At 38.5% G+C, this 21,252-nt stretch overlaps 1 protein-coding gene across 4 annotated transcripts in view; it reads left to right on the forward strand.

The window, feature by feature from the left end:
* The window catches only part of atp8a1 (ATPase phospholipid transporting 8A1), a 345,629-nt gene that overhangs the window by 135,977 nt on the left and 188,400 nt on the right, over positions 1-21,252 (forward strand). For all 4 annotated transcript variants that reach the window (XM_060824479.1, XM_060824487.1, XM_060824506.1 and 1 more), the window contains 4 exons: positions 9,611-9,738; positions 10,542-10,619; positions 11,726-11,814; positions 18,946-19,018. In XM_060824479.1, coding sequence (XP_060680462.1) covers positions 9,611-9,738; positions 10,542-10,619; positions 11,726-11,814; positions 18,946-19,018 — 368 coding nt within the window. The remainder of the gene's footprint in view (positions 1-9,610; positions 9,739-10,541; positions 10,620-11,725; positions 11,815-18,945; positions 19,019-21,252) is intronic.

Here is a 21,252-nt window from a genome sequence, read left to right on the forward strand (position 1 = left end):
GCGGTAAAAAGTAACGGTATAGAATCATATATGAGAAAACAAAGCCATTCTCTTCATTGTTTAGATCAGAGTCGTGCTGGAAAAGCACAGCAGGTCAGGCAGCATCTGAGGAGCAGGAAAATCGACGTTTCGGGCAAAAGGCCTTCATCGGGGCTTTTGCCCGAAACGTCGATTTTCCTGCTCGGATGCTGCCTGACCTGCTGTGCTTTTCCAGCACCACTCTGATCTAAACTCTGGTTTCCAGCATCTACAGTCCTCACTTTTGCCTAGCCATTCTCTTCATTGTGCCTGTGATAGCACTTTGGTGAAGTTATCTATTAATCCCACAGTCTTCCTATAGTCTTGGAAATTTGTTTCCCTTAGAAGATCCCAGTTCCACTTTGAATATTACTGTTGAATCTACTTAGGCTCTCTTTCAGGCAGTGCATTCTGTAGATACAGCACACTTTATAAAAACCTGTTTTCTCGTGTTTCTTTTTGCTTATCAACCAAAATTTGTGTTCTCTGATGACTGACCTTTCTGCCACTGAATGCAGTTCCTCCTTAGTTACTCTATCAAAACATTCATGATTTTGAATAGGTCTGCCAAATATTTTCTCCACTCCTCTGCTCCAAGGAAATCAATGATAATTTCTCTAGTCTCTCCATGTGACTGAAGTCCTTCGTCCCTTGTGTCAATCCAGCAAATCTCATCTGCATCTTCTTTTGGGACCTAACATTCCATCTCAAGTACGCTACTCCCAATGCTCCAGTTGAGACCTAATTAGTTTTTTTTATAAATGTCAGCATGACTCTCTTGCTTTTGTTCTCTTTCTCTATTTGGAGTCTATATCCCCAACACAAGAATGGTGACCTAGAACCATCTGCATGTGCATGGTTTGATACATGTGCATGTTACTTCTGTGATGTCATTTGAGGTATGATCCCATTAGGAATTACAACTTTGGAGACCATGTATCTGCATGCATACTCATCTACTTATTCACTGACTTTACAAATTTACAGTGTTTAACAGCGCTTGAAATATCCACCTGCCCGTTTAGTATCCACAGCATAGAAAGCTGATCCAGGTTAATATCCTTTTTGAATATTGTCCACTATAGACATCTATTTAAATGCTTTAATCATAAAACGTTTTTTTTTAAAAAAGGTGAATCGTTGGTTTGAAGTATGGGCAAGGAATCTCTAATTGTTTGCTGCATGAAATATTGTTTAAATAAATGTTCAAAGTTTGTGAGAAGATTTGTAGCTCGGGTGCTCGTTGTTGTGGTTCTGTTCGCCAAGCTGGGAATTTGTGTTGCAAACGGTTTGTCCCCTGTCTAGGTGACATCCTCAGTGTTTGGGAGCCTCCTGTGAAACGCTTCTGCAATGTTTCCTCCGGCATTTATAGCAATTTGTCTCTGCCGCTTCCGGTTGTCAGTTCCAGCTGTCCGTTGCAGTGGCCGGTATATTGGGTCCAGGTCGATGTGCTTATTGATTGAATGTGCCATAGAAATGGTTTAGAGACTGTAGTCGTAGTAACATACTGATGCCATAAGGTTTAATATTCCCATTGAGTGCCAAACTTTCTGTCTAATTGCTTCATGTAAGTGAGATCACTAGAAGTGCTCTGGATGAGGTTCTGCTGGCAATATTGTACTGTATCAGCCATGGAAATACAGTACTCTGATGTGACAATGTGATTTTGTGCGCAAGTGTGTGGTGCTCCACCTACTGGTGGTTTTGACCACAAATGGAATCTTTCCTATTAAGTATTGCATTTAAAGTTCCACTTAGTTTGTGATCTGTCTCACTGTGTTTTCTATAAAAACCTATTTCCTCACCTAAATTTCATTTGTGTGCGTGTCTGCCTGTTTCGTTTATCTATTATCTTCTGATGTTACTATTCCTACTAATTATTACTTATTTATTCAGTGAGGTGCTGCATATAAGGCTACTTTTTTTTAAACTCTCAGGATGTGGGTATTGCTGGCTGAGCCAGCATTTATCACTCACCTTCTCAAAGGCAACTAGAGATATTTGTGAACTGCCTTCTTGAACCAGTGCAGTCCATTTCATATAGACAGATTCTCAATGTCATTAGGGAGGATGTTCCAGGAATTTGACAGAGTAACTCTGAAGGAAAAATGATATATTTCCAAGTCAGGATAGTGAGTTGCTTGGAGGGGAACTTTCAGGTGATGGTGTTGCCATGTATCTGTTGCCCTCCACCTTCTAGATGGTGGTGGTCTTGCGTTTGACAGGTGCTGTTCTAGAAACCTTGGCGAAGTTTTGCAATGCATCTTGTAGATGGTGTACACTACTGTTACTGAGCATCATTGCTGGAGGGAATGAATATATGTGGATGTGGTGGCAATTAATCAATCTGCTTTGTCCTAGATGGTGTCAAGCTTCTGTAGTATTGTTGGAGCTGCACTCTTCCAGGCAAGTGGGGAGTATTTTGTCACACTTCTGACTTGTATCCTGTAGATAGTGGACAGACTTTGGGGAATCACAAGTTAAGTTACTCACTGCGAGAGCCCTAGCTTCTCACTTGCGGCAGTACTTGTCTGGTTCAGTTTCTGGTGGATGGTAACCCCAGGATGCTGATAGTGGGGTATTCTGTTTGGATGATAATGTAATTTTGGTTAAATACTGTCTTAATAAGATGAAAGCCCGTAGTGTTGGGGGAAATAGTTAGAAGATTGCCTAATTAATAGAAGACAGATTTGGGATAAAGAAGGCACCCCCCAGGATGAAGTGCCTCATAGGGGTCAGTGCTGGGGTCATATTTATTCAATAAATATGTGACCTGGATCAGAAAAGTGGATATACGTATAGGTAAGTTTGCAGCTGGCAGAAAATCAGGTGTGGAGACAAATGAAGTCTGCAGAGGGACACAGACTGGTTCAGTGAGTGGGGAGAAAAAGCCTGGCAGATCGAATATAATGTGGCAAAATATAAGATTATACACTTTAGCTGTAAAAATAGAAGAGGTGAATATTAATTAAAAGTGGACAGACTGTAAAACGTTGCAGGTCAAAGGGACGTGGGTTCCTTGTGCATGAACCACAAAAAAGCCATCATCCATGTTCAGTGTGTAATAGAGAAGGTAAGTGGAATGTTGTCCTTTTTATTCCAAAGAGATTGGAGTATTAAAAATAATAAAGTCTTGTTAAAACTATACAAAACACTAGTCAGACCACAGCTGGGGTGCTGAGAGTAGTTTAGTCCCCTCATTGAAGGCAAAGCAGACTGAGGGGGCAATCAGTGAAGATTCACTGGTTGGAGCCCAGATACAGGGAGATTTTCTTATGAGGTGTGTTGATTAGATTAGGATTTAAAGGAACAAGAAGAGCCCTTAGTGAATAATACAAAATTCTTTGGGGGGCTTGACAGGGCTCATGTGGAGAGATTGTTTCCCTTTGTGGGTGAGTCCAGGACAAGAGGACATAATCTCAGTACTGAGTTCCCCCTTTGAGACAGAAATAAGGAAAGAGGTCTTTCTCTCAGCGGGTAGTCAATTTGTAGGATTCTTTATCAAAGAGGGATGTAGAGACTAGATAATTAAGTATACTCAAAGCTGAGATAGGCAGATTTCTAGTAGTTAAAGGAATCAAAGTTTACAGCTAACAGACAGTGAAGTGGAGTTGAGGATTATCAGATCAGCCATGATCTCATTGAATAGTGAAGTGGACCTGAAGAGCTGAATGACCCAATTTTTGCTGCTATGTCTTTTATGTTACCCCCTGGGGAATACTTCCCACCTTCTAGAAAGCAACTGTTCACCACTGCCTTGCTTACTATTCAGTAATTTGAAGTCTGTGCTGTCGCTGTCCATTAATTCAGCAAGCTGTAATTTTCTGTACTGAAACTATCATGCATTACTCCGTCAACCATCGTTTGGAAGTCCACATCCGTCACTTCAACCTCGCCACCCTAAATCATATTATGTGAAAGAATTTTATCAAGTTATCAGACATGATTTCCTTTCAACAAATCCATGCTGCCTTTCATATATTAGTCCATATTTTTCCAAATGTGTATTAATTTTGTAGGAGATTATTGGCCCCGGTATTAGCGTGACTGCATTGTAGTTATTGGGTTTACACCTCTCTTTCTTTTAAAGAATATGTAATGTTTGCAGTTTTCCAACTCACTAACACTATTCCCCTATGCAAGGAAGATTAGTAGATTGCAGCCACAATCTCTCTACCTTCCACCCTTCATTCCATCAGTGGTCTAAGATACATAGCAATTCAACTCAGCAACTTTTCTGCTTAGTGGCCTCTCAACCTTTTAAGTACATCCTCTGTTTTTAATGCAACCGCCATATGCTACTACCACCTCTTATGTTAGTTGCATTCTCTATACTAGTGAAAAAGAGTGCAGAGTACTCCTCAATGATTCAGCAATGCTCTCTGTGTCAGCAAGATTTTTTTTTAGTCTCTAATTGGCCTCAGCCCCATCAAACTACCAATTCACACATTGCAAAATTACATATTTTATTTGAAATTAAAAATATGGAATGGATTTTTGGACTGCTGTGTTGTAGGGAATTAATTGGTGTCATTTTTTAATATATTGACACAAAAGTGATTACTGATGGGTTAAAAAGAGCATGTAACGTTTGGAGAAATTGGATTTGGTATTTTTGTGGGACCATCTGGTACTAGGTGCCTTTTGGTTGGAAACAAATAGATTTTGGATTGGTTTTATGTAGGAAGTTGCCATAAAACTGAAAGACAAGAATAGTGATACTTAGACTTCCAAAAGGCTGCAAGCTGATCTAGATCATTCTGCCTCTCACGCTCTCAGCGTGACAGCCTCTCATGCTGTCAAGGGAGAGTGAAAATGGAGAGGTGATAGGAGATAAAAAGGAAATGGCAGATGAAATCAGCAAATGGTTTGCTATACTATGGAGGATAGAAAAAAAACTCCTAAGAAAAGTTGTGGAAGTGATAGAGGAATTACAATCACCGGGGAAACAGTGGTGGAGGTGGAAACTGATGAGTCACTAGGTTCAAATGGAATTCATCCGATAGTCTTACCAGAGGTTGCTTTGAGGTAGGAGATTTGTTGGTTGTTCAAAATTTGATAGATTCAAGGAAGATTCCATCAGACTGGAAAATAGCAAATATAATCCTTCATTTCAAGGAGGGAAAGAGGCAGATAACCAGAAACTTGCAGACGACTTTATCTGTCAGGAGAAAGATTTTAGTATCCATCATTAAGGTGTTTATGTTTAGGGAAAGTCAGCATGTTTTTGTGAAAGGGAAATGATGCAACCAGTTTATTTGAGTACTTTGTATGACTGTAAATTTCCAAGGGTAGATGGATCTGGATATTCCGATGTGTGGTTCACAAAAATTATTTAGTGAGGCAAGAAGTTTAGAAGGCTAATGGAATTCTATCCATTAATTTGAAACGAACTAAAAATAAAAGTCAGAATGTTATACTTCACATTTCTAAGGTGTTGAGCCATGTCTGCACATCAACAGTTTGATTTCTTTAAGGAAGGATGTAAACACTTTGGAGGTAGTTCAGAGGAGATATATTAGAAAGAGCAGGTTGCCTTCTGAGGAAATTTTGTACAGCCTAGCCTTATTTTCTCTGGAGTTTGAAAGAGAATGGGGTGTCTTGATTAAATTATATAAGATCTTGTCTGCTGTTCCCAAGGTTGTGGAAACTCTTTTGGATGAGTCCAGAGCCAGGAGTCACTGTTTTAAAATTAAAAAAGGTGATCCCTAAGACAGAAATGAGTTTTTTTTTTCCTGACAGTATTGAGAAACTTAGAACACTCTGCCTCAGAAAGTGATGGAAGCAGGGTCATTGAGTATTTTAAGGTATTGATAAGTTGACATCTGTTAGAGGAATCAAAGGTTAGCGGGAGGAAACCGGAATGTGGAGTGTGAAACAAGAATCGATCAACTATGATCTTGTTGAATGGCACAGCATGCTCAAGAGACCAAATGGCCAACTTCTGCTTCCAGGTGAAATTTCCCCCTTGAGACCATTGAACGTGATATTTGACAAAACAAAAACTGAATAATGGAATAGAATTCAGCATGCTAGAAAATTTGTTTGAATTCAGTAAAATAGAAATAAATTGAACTTATTGAATTGCCATGAAGAACTGATATTGATGTCATAGCCTTTTATTTCAGTTCTAACAAATTGACAGCTTTTTTTGTCTGTTTGTGTTGCCATATTTTTTAAATTGTCAGCATTTCTAAATTTTACTAGTTGTTTCACTTAACTTTGCAGTTTTCAAAAAGGGCAGAAAATAATGTCCCCTGTATTTTCATTCGCTTCAAAAGCACTTTGCTATCTGGGTCAGCTACAAGTGATCTCTTTTGCCTGCCAACTCAACTATAAGCATTACCAGTTAAGGGACAGCAGATGTTTAAAAGGATTATACATCATGCACTTGTATGTTTTCCTGCTGAAGTATGTTTGTCCTGGCCTCAAACTTAAATATCCATCTTTCTTCACGATACCTTTGAGAAGCAAGGTCAACAAAATTCTTGGCTGCCACTAGTTCCTGTATCAATTTATCACCGATGGAGATGACCGGCTCTGGTGTTACTAACTTTGTGATATATTAACAGCTGCTCTGAAATTCCAAGTCTAACTTTACATACTACACAAGCTACATCATATATATTACAGATTTGCTGGCAATAAACTAAAATTGTCAGTTGAATTATTTGGGAAGAGGTAATGTGGCAAATCACATTGCTTCCTGTATAGTTAAATGGAATAATACACCGAAGCTCAAGTTTCCATTTTGGCTAGGTCTCCATAATGCTGTAACTTTTTGTGTATGCTACTTTTGCAAAGCTGAAAATGACCATTTTCCCAAAAATTTAATGTTCCATCCTCGATGTGCAAGGTTCTGGGAAGCAAGTTGGTTTATCTGAAATAATTTCAGTTGTGTTGTGTTGCTCTTATGGGGCTTTGGGGTAGATTTGCCAAGTCTGCACTTACAACAGGCAAAATACCTGTCACCAGTATTCCAATTTCAATTGAATATTTTGTTACTTGAAGTACAACAATTCTTGCTCGAAATTGGACAGGCAGTGACAGAAGAGATAGGAAAATGGGAGTGTCAGATACAGTTTTGTCTCCCCAAATCAAACTTCATTTTGCCCATGTCGGCCTATTGTCAACTGGAGCCCTTTCCACCAAGCGAATGCAAATTACAGCAAGGTCGAGTTTCACCTTTATATCAATCCTTATTTCTATCTCTCCATGGAACCATTTGACATCCAGTAGCAATTGGTTTAGTTTGTTGTGGTTCTGTTCACCGAGCTGGGAATTTGTGTTGCAGATGTTTGGTCCCCTGCCTAGGTGACACCCTCAGTGTTTGGGAGCCTCCTGTGAAGCGCTTCTGTGATGTTTCCTCCGGCATTTATAGTGGTTTGTCTCTGCCGCTTCTGGTTGTCAGTTCCAGCTGTCTGCTGCCGTGGCCGGTATATTAGATCCAGGTCGATGTGTTTGTTGTTAGAATCTGTGGATGAGTGCCATGCCTTTAGAAATTCCGTGGCTGAACATTTCTGAACTGACAGCCAGACTACTACGACCACTAGGACTCATAACAGCACACAAACCAACAGCCACTCTCAGACAACAACTCACCAGGATGAAGGACCCAATACCCAGCATGAGCAAAACCAACGTAGTGTACAAAATACCATGCAAGGACTGCACAAAACACTACATAGGACAAACAGGAAGACAGCTAACGATCTGTATCCATGAACACCAACTAGCCACGAAATGACACGACCAGCTATCCTTAGCCACACACACAGATGACAAGCAACATGAGAACGACTGGGACAATACTACTATTATAGGACAAGCCAAACAAAGAACAGCCAGGGAATTCCTAGAGGCATGGCATTCATCCACAGATTCTAACAACAAACATTGACCTGGACCCAATATACCGACCACTGCAGCAGACAGCTGGAACTGACAACCAGAAGCGGCAGAGACCAACCACTATAAATGCCGGAGGAAACATCACAGAAGTGCTTCACAGGAGGCTCCCAAGCACTGAGGATGTCACCTAGACAGGGGATGAAATGTCTGCAACACAAATTCCCCAGCTTGGCGAACACAACCACAACAATGAGCACCCAAGCTACAAATCTTCTCACAAACATTGGTTTAGTTTAGCTGTGCCAATGACCTGGTAAACAGAAACGCAATGAGAGGAGCAAGCAGAGGCTTCCATTCCTTCAAAACTTGACTTCCTCCATTAATTTTTGTAGAAACTGATCTCTGCTAAAGCCTACGAAACTCCTGTTTCTCCATGCATCAGTGTTCTTATTCCCTTTTTAAAGCTTTCTGCCATCTTTCTTGTTGCTGCAATGGTATCTGCTGCAATGCCTCCACAACTTGCTCTTTGGTCACAGTGGCTGCCTGTTGATACAAGAGTGGCTGTCTTGGGGAGCCAATGGATGCCAACTGAGGAAATTGAGTCACAGTTAGATTGTTGGGAAGAAAAGCTCACCTGTTAAACTGCCCTACTTTTGTAAGAATTCTGGCTTTTTAAGTTAATGTGTATTAAATGTTCCAGTTGGCCTAAGTGGAAAATATTGCTGGATCCCTATTCATGTGCTGTATTCAGTAACGTTTGCAGAAAGCTGCAGATTGAACAATGTATATAGTAAAACTTGAAAGTATGATACATTTGTTAAGAGTAAAGGATGGACCTGTGATGTTGTAACTATTAAAATTTCTTTAATAGTGTTCAATTGCTTTGATACAGAGTGAAAAAAATGAAATTAAACAATTTATCAATTTTGCAAGATTATCTGAACATAGAGTGTCAACGTTCAAACAATGGCCGGATTTTCTGTCAAAGGCCAAGAAATGGCTTTCACGGTTTATTTCACTTGTATAGCATCTCGGGGCATTTCCCAGGTTTATCAGCCGAGGTTCTATACTCGTCCCATATCTGGATCTATGCAGTGCCCCCAACAGGATATCCAGGGATTCTGCACGGGGCATATTGCAACGAGGCTCTTAAATAATCAGATTCAAAGATTCTTAGAGACATGGACTGCAACTGAGGCATTAGCGAGTATAAATTACCTTTTTATTAATTACACAGGAAGCGCAATAATCACTGAAACATCCAAATGGAACTAAAAGAGATAAATAACAGACAAACTTTAAATAATTTTCATGAAAATTATTTAACAAAAATGAACAGCAGCATCCTGCGAAAGAAGGACTTAAACATTACATGGAGGCAAGAGCTGTTGTTTGTAATTATTATCCTCTTAAAAATTCAGTTGTGAATGCACAACCCTAACATTTTCAACAGCTTTTAATGCAGACCTAATGGATAATTAGTATGCTTTCAATGCCAACCTTACAGGCAAGGTCTGCAGCAGAGCATCCTGTGATTGAATAGCCACATTATTGCACATGCATGGATCCCAGAAGTTGCTATCATATTTATTCTGTCATAATGATAGTGCCATTCACCTTGCCATTATTATTACAGCAAAATCCGTGCCTTTGAATGCCTTTATTAATTTCCAAAGCAACCTCCTTCTCTGCAAATTGCAATCCCTGTCACTATTTTTAAAAAACATCATTTTCTTCACAGGTAGTGGAGTCGCCTACTTTGGATTGAATTTCTTAACCTTCATCATCCTCTTCAATAACCTCATTCCAATCAGTCTATTAGTTACATTAGAGGTTGTAAAGTTTATCCAAGCATTTTTCATTAACTGGGTAGGTATAAGGTTTATTTTTTCTTTAAAATTTGAGACTGAGAAAAGATCTATCTACATCAAAAGCTTTGCAGCTGCATGCATTTTCTCCAAGTTATACTTAATGTAACTCCTGCATGTTTCCCTCCGACCTTATTCAGCATAATTTGCTATAAGATAAAATGTGTCCACTAATTTTATTTGTTTGCTTCTGCTTGAGTCCTTCAGTTTTCAACTCTTGAGATTTTTGGCATTGTGACATGTTTGCAGTGCTCCCATGCTTTGAAATTGACCCCATTTTGGTCTTGGCTTTATTTGCATCTACTGAATGTTTTGGGGAAAATCATTATTTGTGCGGTTGCCGAATTAGATTTTTGCTACATTGCAATTTTTTTTTAATTATTAGTTTTAAATGCAAAAATTATACTACAGATTGCATATGGTAACTAATGGTCATGCACTTAAAGAATGGTGTGAGTAGAATCCAAGAATTGCATAATGGTGTGATGAGTGTAAAATATGGAGAGAGGTAATATTCATCAGCATTCACTTCTGGTTTCCTTAGATTTTGTTAGGTCTTATAGAAAACAAAAAGTCCCCCAATACATTTATAAACTCTTAAGCAGTAAATTGAAGAGCTGCTATGCATTGTTGTGACATGAGACTTTATATAATTGTAATCTTTTGCCCTTCCTCCTCATTGTAAAAGTGTGGTTTAAAATGACATTAGGAATCCCTGACAGCATCTAAGGACAATTAAATTGTAGCAATTCACAAATGATTGCAAATGGTCAAAGCAGTATGTGTTTTACTTCTCCTCACAAGGATATGGACATGATATATCAACCAACAAATACTCCTGCCATGGCCAGAACATCCAACCTAAATGAAGAATTAGGACAGGTAATTGTACACTTGAAAAACTATTTTATGTACTTTTTAAACTATTCAACTGTCTTATCCAAGGCACATAGTTAAAACTGACTGAATTTCTTGTTCTCCAAGTATGCTGGTGATGCCCAGTTGGACCCCACTACTATCGCTATGAACCCTATCATTGCCTTTGTGGTAGCCTACTCGTCCAGTACTGGATGAAATACAATTTCTTCCAGTTTGACATTGAAAAGGTTGAAGCTGTAGTCTTTGCAAGTTCTACTACAGCCCTTTGCACGTCATCCATGCATTTTGTTGCCACTAATCAAATCCTTTTCCCCAAATGCTACCTCAGACTGAACCAAGCTTTCCCAGCATTGGTACCTCATCTAAACCGGAGCTGTGTTTCAGCTCCATATTATTTCCAACATAAAGGTGACATAATTCCATCATCATAACATTTCTTGAACTATTTCCTGTCTTCCATATACTGTATATGCCATCAGTCATGTTTTCAGATTCTACTTTTCCAATGACTTCCTGGCTCTCTGACCTACATTGGCTTATTTCAGTATTCCTTCTTAATATCTCCTGTGGGTTATTGACAATTTTCATACAATCACACTTGCATGAAGTACCCTGGGACTTTCTTTAACCAATTATGGAAATGCAAGTTGTGATGCTAGACAGATGAAAACCCATAGTTGACTTTCAAAACCAAAAGAACTGCAGATCCTATAAATCAGAAACAAAAACCAAAATTGCTGGAAAAGCTCAGCAGATCTGCCAAAATCTATGGAGAGAAATAAGAATTAACACTTCGTGCCCAGTGACCCTTCCTCATTCTTGTTCTGAGGAAGGGTCACTCGACCCAAAACATTAACAGTTGAATTTCAACTTTCTTTTAAGTTTGTCACAAAATAATGTAGGTGTGAATTGGATGTTCTGTGGTCCTGAACTTCCTAGAAAATACTTCATTTTGAAAGATATATTTACCATCTCATTTCTGAGCACTTGGGACTGTCTCATCAAGTAATTCAAGTCTCTATTCAGTATCAACCATTAACTTTTACTGTATTGATATTCACTCACATAGTTTTACTTCATCAATAAAACATTGATTCATGTTTTAACAGGTGAAATATATATTCTCAGATAAGACTGGAACTTTAACCTGCAATATTATGGAGTTTAAGAAGTGTACAGTTGCAGGGATTGCTTATGGGTAAGTGTCTTTATCTTTGTTTTGTAGATTTTTCTGAATAACATATAAACTTTAACATAACTAATTTTGACACCTCAGTAATTTTAAATATTGTTTTACCTGGCAGCAGGCTCCTCCCAGTCATTAAAGCTGATGCTGTTGGGTTTCAAGAAGAGCTTCAGAGTGTCTTTGAAGAGTAATGTGGAGGTGCCGGTATTGGACTGGTGTGGACAAAATTAAAAGTCACACAACATCAGTTTATAGTCCATAACCTATTAGGCTTCAAACTGGTGTTGTGTGATTTTTATCTTTGAAGAGTGTTTTTGTCTTCTGCTGGAACAGTGGTCACTTTGAGTGTTGACAAAGTAGAATACTGCACAGGTGTGTTTTTTAGCCATCCAGAAATGTAATGTCTGTCAGCGTTGAGTCTGCCTGAATACTTGTGGAGCTAGATTCAAAAAGACCGTCTGACGAAGGATTACAGGATGTGAAATATTAATTCTACTTTCTCTCCATTGATTCTGCCAAACCTGCTGAGTTTTTTCCAGCAATTTGTTTTTGTTTCTAATTTTAAGCATCCACAGTTCTTTGCTTTAATTTGTTTAACATTTGCTCAGCGTCTTCTCCTTCAATGTGAAGGATGCAGCAGAGGCAATTTTTAGTGCTTTTATGTGTCACTGGTACACAGTCCCATGTCTTGTTGCAATACAGGAACATGGTGACGACAACTGTTCTGTACACGAGTATTTTTGCTGATTTACGGAAGTCGTTACCAAACATAGTTTTAAAAGGCTGAACTGGCAAGATTGATTCAGTTTGGGCCTCGTCCTTTTGAGGGAGATGATTGTGAAGTGCTCAACATATTCCACAGTTTTTCTTTCAACAAATATGGAAGGCAGAATATTTGCCTGACCAGGTCTGGATTTATGTGCCAATTTGTTTTTAGCAAATGTCCAGATCAGGATGTATTTTTTGATCACAACTGGCTATAAATCTGGTTCAGAGCTAAAACAGCACTGCCATCATCTGCAAATTTTGGATTGTCTGCAGATTTTTAAATTATTTCCCAGGATGTAAGTGTTGTATTTGTTGTGCATCCATAATTACTTTCGCGAAGATGATGGTGCTGCTGCAGTCCAAATGATTTAGCACCATTCGTAAATCTATCAGGATATCTATAGTGAGCCGGTTCATGTTTGGTTTGGAAGTGATTGAGATGAAAGAGTTTTCCATCTAGCCAATATTGAATACTTGCATCACACAGGAGTTAGCCTTTGGCATTAATAACAATTTTCAACCAGACTATAAATTTCAGAGGGCCATCCCAAAGCCTTGATAAGATCCCATGGGGTCGTGACAGGGTAGATGCTGAGCGGGACTGAGCAGATCTTTCCGCTTATGAGAGAATCTAGTACTGGGGACCACTTTAAAAATAAAGGGTTGTCCATTTAAAATGGGCACGAGCCAAAATGTTTTTCTTGAAGGGTTGAGTGTCTTTGGAACTCTCTTCCTAAAAATGTGATGGAAGCGGAGCCTTTGAATAATTTGAAGGCAGAGGTATATAGATCCTCCTTAAGACAGGGGGTAGGTCAGAATGTGAATTTGAGGCACAGATAGATCAGCCATGGTCTTACTGAATGACATAGTAGGCATGAGATACTGAATGGCCTCCTGCTTCTGATTGGTATGTATATACCTTTTATTTGACGCTGATTTGGATTTTGAAAGTATGTTTCAGATCTTCTCAAAGATATTTGATTTGGAGGTGTAGGTGGTGTCATCGATATAAACCCAGTGCTCTGGGCTACTTCTCGCAATTACACGTTGATATTAATTAATATTATTTACAGTATAATCCAGTTGAAAATCAAAGGAGAAGTCACAAAATAATTTTTTTCAAAAAAAATTAACTCACAGAATGAGGAATCGCTGGCTAGGTCAGCATTTATTGCTCATCCTTAATTTCCCAGAGGCAACCACATTGCTGTGGATCTAAAGTCTGCAGTCACTTGTAGGCCAGACCAGGTAAGGATGGGAGTGTCCTTCCCTAGAGGATATTAGTGAACCAAATGGGTTTTTCCTGCAGTTGACAATGATTTATGGCTATCATTAAGCTGTTAATTCCAGATTTTTATTGAATTCAAATTCCACCTTTTGCCATGATGTGATTCAAACCTGGCTCCCCAGAATAGTACCTGGGTCCCTTGATTAATGATCTAGCAATAATATCGCTAGGCCATCGCCTCCCGAAATCGAACTTTGCAATAACCAAGGAGTTCCTTTTGTCATGTGATTTTGCCTCAATCATGATCCATGTCAGAAAAGTGCCAAATGAAACGAGAGTGAAGCTGTTGATATATGAACAATTTATTCAGTTTGTTCACAGCTTGCAATGATGTGACCTTGTAAAAAGCATTGAAAAATGTCAGTAGTTGGCTCTGGATAAACTCAGTAATCTTCTTCCATTTAGCATTCTGTTTTCAAACTAATATCATCCATGTTGTCAGTGCAATCGAACATAATTTCAGAGCATTTTTCCAGACCACCGTTATGGCTTCAGCTAGGGAGACCAGCAGGGAAGCTGCAACATTCTTTGGGTGCTTTAGTGTCATGTACCTCCTCAGTTGATGAACTTTCTGCCTAAATTTACACAGTTCACTTTAATGAAATTTCTATGCCAACTAACTGCAAGAGAGCATATGGAGACTCATAATTGGATTGGTTAACCCTATCCTGCTCCTCCTCATTTGCAGCATCTTTCGCAGTCATAGCTCACTTGAATCCAATGTAGTGGAAACAATTTGTGCTTTCGTCACCATTTTATTTGCCTCCTCCATTATCAACAGGGCCTTTGGAAGAGTTGAGGTGTACTCTTGCTTCTTATCAATAGCTTTGATAACCTGAGAGATCAGTTGCTGTTTGTACTGGGGTTTCATGTTCTTAAATATCCCCTGATCCATTGGCTGGTCCTTGACTGAGTTATTGGAGGCAAGAGCATCAGTTTGATGCTGTTGAGGCCTTTGTGTGTTGGGGTGGTGAGACAGTTAACTGTAATGATGCTGACCTTCCTTCTCTATTCCACAATTCAAAAAAGTGCTGGAGGGCATCCAGTTGGTTTTGCTAGCCCCTACTGTATGGATGGTGCTTTGATATTTGCAAAACAATGTGGCTTCTTGGAATTTCCTATCAGCTTTTCATTGGTACAGGCTATTGCAGTGATACATTCCCTGCTTCACTGTCCACTATTATATAATTCACGCTTAATATACAAGTGTGACCTGGCGAAAAATAGTAAAAACAATCAGGTTTCATCTGTGTTAAGTATGTCTTGGTGGATACTTATTTTGGACATGGGTGAGACCATTTTGAAGCCAAGCAGCTGCCTTTAATGCCATAACTACTGTACCTTTACCACTTGTCACATGCATGATGATGCTGTGTTTTGTATTAAATCAATTAATTAATAAATTAAATCAATTCATTCATCATGGCAAGTGAGTTTCTTGTGTCCCAGCCTCTTTGTGGCTGCCTTGAACCACATCAGCAGAAGCTGCTTCAATATCTGCGTAGGTAGCCATACTCATCCTTTTCTTTTTTGAAGAGCTTGCATAACTGTTCTGAAATGTTTCCATTATCCTTCAGAATGGTTGACAAATTTGGTGGAATCTCAGATTCCTTTGCATCCCTGCTTGTGCTATTTTTCCTTTTCTTACGTGTTTACAGAAGCTCATAAAAATCTGGTATTCTGTTTTCTCCCTCTATCCAGTTTTTGTTCATCCTTTGGTATCTTAAACCCTCCAAATCCTCAGCCTTATTACTCCTGCTAATACTTTAAGCCTCTACTTTAATCTGTCCTTAACCACTCCAGCTAGTCATGAATGAATCACTTCCTTCACTCCCATCTAGAACTATTATTAACATTACCAAAATGTGAATCTGTTTACACTTGTGAAAATGTATTTAACTAATCACCAAGGGGTGATCCATAATCATTGCTTTTAATCTAGTCTCCCAATTTACTTGCCTAGGTTGACCCTTGTATCTATGTAGTTAGTTTTATTTTAATAGCTTACTCAAACGTTTGAATGTAGTTGCCAGATGTAATATGAAATTACCATATTATGATCACCCCTTCCCAGAGGATTACTTACTTTCCGGTTATTAATAAAACCTGTCTTATTCACAAAACATGGCCTCAAATAGCATCTTTCCAGATTTCTTGAATATAGTATTCTTAAAATGGATTCCATGAATTCAACCTTTAAGTAATTTTGCTGATTCAGTTTGTCCAGTCTACATGAGCAAGATGCCCCCATGATTTTTGCATTTCCTTTGTTACAGGCTTCTTTTATCTTATGTTTAATATTCTGGGATTGACATTGAAGCCACGGGCAGACCCGTACATGAATATAATGGGGATGTTATATCTCGAACTTTGAGCTCTCAAAGCTATTTTTGTTTGGAACTTATTCAAGCTAATGTTACAGGCACTAAAAGAAATGAGTGCTACAGAAATATCCAAACCCTGAACAAATCTTTCCCTGGTTACCCAATGTTTCTGGTCAGCTTGGTTTAAAGGGCAGGTGGAAGGATTTTGTGACATGGATACGCTGTGAAATGCTTCCTGTCATTTAGGCTCAGTGGAGTTATTTCTGCATGAGTGGCTTCATGCTGACCTCATCCATGCAGGATGCTTTATTGGGCCATGTGGAATCTTGCAGAAATGGACTGTTCATTTCTTTTGCAGTTATGACAAATTGTTAAAACATCATAGACTTCTGAGAAATGTGTCATTAATTCACAGAATTCCAAGCTCAGGGGGCTGGACTACTTCTCCCCCCCCTAAGATTGAATAAGTTATTTGAAGTTGAACTTTTGATTCAATCCTTATGGGAATGTTTGTCAGTGAGTCAAGATTTCTGATACTTTTAAATTTGCATACTTTAAATGCATTTCCTCCAGCTCTCATCTTTTGCATTTCCTTGGTGAGAACTAAAGAGGTGGATCTCTATATAAAGGCAACATTCAGCTGTGGAGAACTTGTGGTTAATTCTTGGTCCTCATGACCAGATTTACTCAGATACCTGACAACCCTAAAATAGGTAGGCACTCCAGAAGAGAGACTATCATCTCTGCCATTCTTTAGCAGGATCACTGCCAAACATCACTATTTGTTACTCTCAGCTCTCAATGGCTAACTGGTATGGAACTGAAAAGAAATAAAAATGTAACACAAGATTTGGGAATAGTCCAATACCATATATCACCACCAAAGTTAACAAACTGTAATGACAGTTAAACTTTGAGCCTTGAAAATGTAAAGACTGTATAATGATGAATATGTTCTGCTACTCTTTCAATCGTTTGGGTGTAGTTTTATACTTGGAATGATTGATTGTAAAACTTATCTCAATTCAGCTGTTGGGTATGATGGCTACAGCAACTATAATCTTTAGGATGCATTCCAGCAAATCACAAGTTTATTTCAGCCTCTCAGCCTGTCCACTCTCATTTATAGCCTCTAGCAATGAGAGAGACAGAAGATAAATCATGGGAGCACTATCATCTCTGAGTAACGTGCTATTTTGGCTACTTGGCTATATATTGAACGTTTGTTGCAAGGTCGATGTCATAAAATCAGCTACTAAAGGTCATAATGAGAACATCACCATAATGACAGCAATAATTCAAGCAAGGAGCCTACCACCACCTCAGAGGACTGGTGAAGGACAGTAAATGTAGCTTTTCCAGTGCTGTCCATATCCAAGAACAAATATTATTAAAACTCTGGTATTTGCTTTGTTTCTACTGGGTAGAACAAAGTAAATGTGTGAACAGTAGCAGACATTCTTTTTAGTCATGTTGTATTGAATACTAACTTTTTTCCAGATATATAACACTGAATTTCTCATTCTTTGGTTTTTAGTCCAGGCCTCTGGATTGCTAAAATTTTAAAGTGCCAAAATATTTCCCTGTTAGTGATTCCTCAGAGGTGGAAGAAAATGTTTGCCATCCTTATGTTTGGAACACATTTTTGTTCTATGGATATCACCAAGAAGCTGATTTATTCTAGGTGACTGTTTCAGAAGTGTAAATAAATGGTTTGCTTTACTGCAGTGAATCAGGAATTATGGATTAAAAGTACATTTTGGTTTTGCTAGAGCCATCAAAATAATTGCATCTTTTTTTTAAAAAGTACAACAGACTCCATGCTTTCTTTAAGTATAACATTCAGAAACGTTTGCTAAGGATTCTAGCGTGTCAAGCTGACTGTGCTACCCAGTTCCATTTTCTGGTATGACTGATGCCCACAAAATCAAGATGTATGTGATGGGTAAATAAATGAAAGAGTGCTAAATTACTTTCGTTTGTATCTGGCCTTTCTCATCTTTTCCATGGTATTTATTCTTGAAGCACATAGTTCTTGTTCTTGAGTTCCTCTGAGTTCTGAGTATTTCAGCATTAATTTCTTGTTGGAATCCCCCTCCCACATATGTGGTGAAGCTTTTGAAGTGAAAGAATTTCGGATCAAAACCAATAGGGGAATTTGTATGGCTCTCATTTCTGTTGTTGGATTCAAGATAATGTTGAAAGATAGGTTGAGAATTATTCCTGAAGAAAGTTGAAGGGAAACCGTACCCAGACGTATGCAACTTTTCTTCAAGAAAGAGAGCTGCCAGTTAATTAGCTAGAATTTTCTGCATCTCAAGTGCACTAGACAATAAACTCTCAATGTTTATAGAACTTTGAAGCAAATATGATCTGTCTTTTTTTTTTAAAGAAACACTCTGTCAATGGTGCATCCACACTTCAAATTGCTTTTCAGGAATTTGTTTTCAGTCTAGACTTGCAGTCCTTTTTTAAAAAAAACACTTTCAGACTTAGTTTATAGTTCATTACAGAGTATTGATTTTTTGCGCAAGTTGAATTATTGTAGTCATTGGAATAGATATTTAGATAGTAAAATCTTGAAATTGCATTTTGTGCTTCCTGGCAATGGATTTTCTTTTGTCTAACACTGATACCTCATGATATTGTGCCTTGCTATTCAAAGTACTTTTACAGCATCTAATTTGTATCATCTTAAAGATAGACTGTGAACTGGTGAAATATCTCCAGTAGATTTTTCATTTTATTCTTTTTTCACTCAAGGAAAGGTGAATCATCAAATGGCGAAAATGCATTTCACGATCCTTCTCTACTGGAAAATCTTCAAGGCAATCATGTAAGTAATGCACTATTGTTTTGGGTTTTTTTTTTGAGAGATTATCATCCTAATCTATATTTTATGTATACTTAAGCATATAATGAAGTGAGTTTAATAAAAGCAGGGTTAAGGGATAGGTCTGGATGGGTTGGTGTGGACCTGATGGGCAGAATGGCCTGAGTCCACACAGTTGAGATTCTTAAACTATTACTTTGCTCCTTTTTTTTTAATGTCTGCTCCATATCATCTATTATGAAAGACTCTCATTATCCCTTAACAGGGATGAGCAACTTCTTCCTAATTCTTGGTTGAAAAGGTGTACTTGATTAACTCCTTACTATCTCAATACATGATAACATCCTTCCTATTTATTCACTTGGTGATAAAAAAAATGATAGAGGGACTAGATCTTGATTCATCCATCTAATTCAGGTCGCTAACCAAACCAGTCAGCCAAGACTGAGACATTGTTAACTTTAGTTTGGGTAAATGTGCTGCCTTGAGCTCAGTGCTCTAACCCTATTGTTGCTGTTGTACATTCTAATGGAAATGAATGCAGCACTGAGTTTGGCTGCAAATTAAAATGAAAACTTGATTATGTGAACTACAATGTTATAATAAACATTGGAGGGAAACAGGCTACCTAGGAGTACTTCATCCAATCCCTACAGTCCCCATCCTATCCCTGTAACCCATGGCTAATCCATCTAGCCTGCATATCCCTAGATACTATTGGCAAATTAGCATGGTTAACCCACTTAATTTGCACATGTTTGGACTGTAGGGGAAAGCTAGAATACCCAGAGGAAACCCGCACAAACACTAGGAGAATGTGCAAACTCCTCAAAGACAGTCGCCTGAGTGTGGAATCGAACCTGGGTCCCTAACACCATGAGGCAGCAGTGCTAACCTCTGACCCAAAATGCCGCCCCACTTATTTTCACATTTTCTTTGTCTGGTATCCAGTGGAACATGGGTGCAGGATTAGGCCATTCAGCCCCCTCCCCCTAGCCTGTTCTGTCATCAGATGAGATCATGGTTGATCTGTGGCCAAGCTCCTTTTCCTGCCTCTGGCACAAATCCCTTAATACCTTTACTTAACAAAAAATGATCTTTCTCAGATTTAAAATTCACAACTGATCTGGCATCATCTACCATTTGTGGAAGAGAGTTATAAACACCTCAACCCTTTGTGTGTAGAAGCAATTCCTAATATCGTTCCTGGATGGTCTGGCCTTAATCTCTAGACTCTGCCCCCATGTTCTAGATAGACAATTATTTTCTTGTCTGTGATACAGTGCATTAGGTTGTATTGCCAAGCAAAGTAACTCCTGTGTATTCTTTATAGTGTACAACTGATGCATTAAAATATGTAAGCACTTTAAGCTTTATTTGGCCATGCACAAGCAATTTTTATAACAAGTAACTTGTGCCTGGTCTGCATGAGAACTTCGAGATTGCTGCATAGCTAAGCAGCTCAGGCGTTATAATACTGCTAGGTTACCTAATCTTTGAATAATGGCCTTTTATCTCAAATATAACTACAGGCAAATATAAAGGGATGTATTTCAAGGGCGTTTGAAAATAAAAGTAATTTACCTGTATAGCTTTTTGTGGAGATTAAATTTGGAACATTGGTTTTCAGTACTCTGTTCAGGAAAATACTGTGGTATGTTAAACATATATAGTTGCTTTTATTGTTTCACGGGATGTAACCATTGCTGGCTAGGCATTTATTGTTCATTGTTTCGTTTCAAGGAGAATTAGCAATGGTGATAAGCCATCTTCCTGAACCACTGCAGTCCATGTGGGATAGCGACACCCACCGGACCGTTTGTAAATGAGGTCCAGAATCTAAATCCTACAACAGTGGCCCTGCAAAGCAGTAATACATAGGCCAGGAAAGAGAACAGAATTTGATCCAGTTGTGTTTTTATAGTAATTCAGCAGATTCACAGCTTTTTTTTTTGTCTTTCTATCACTTTACTCAAATTCATAAGTTATTAGACGAGACCTTTGATTATCGGTATTCTAAGATATAATCACAGCACTGCCTATATTACAGAACTAGAGTCGGAGTGTAGACAAAATATGGGGTCGGATTTACAATAGGCCATCCCATTCCTCTTTTCTAATATTAAGGTAGAGCTCCATGCTTGTGACTGGATTAAAGGCGTTATACCTGAATGCAGTATAAGGAATAAGATAAATGAGCTTGTGGTGCAGATTGAAATTGGCAAATATGATGTGGT

The sequence above is a fragment of the Hemiscyllium ocellatum genome, chromosome 1 (genome assembly GCF_020745735.1).
Source record: "Hemiscyllium ocellatum isolate sHemOce1 chromosome 1, sHemOce1.pat.X.cur, whole genome shotgun sequence".
Taxonomy (NCBI): Eukaryota; Metazoa; Chordata; class Chondrichthyes; order Orectolobiformes; family Hemiscylliidae; genus Hemiscyllium; species Hemiscyllium ocellatum.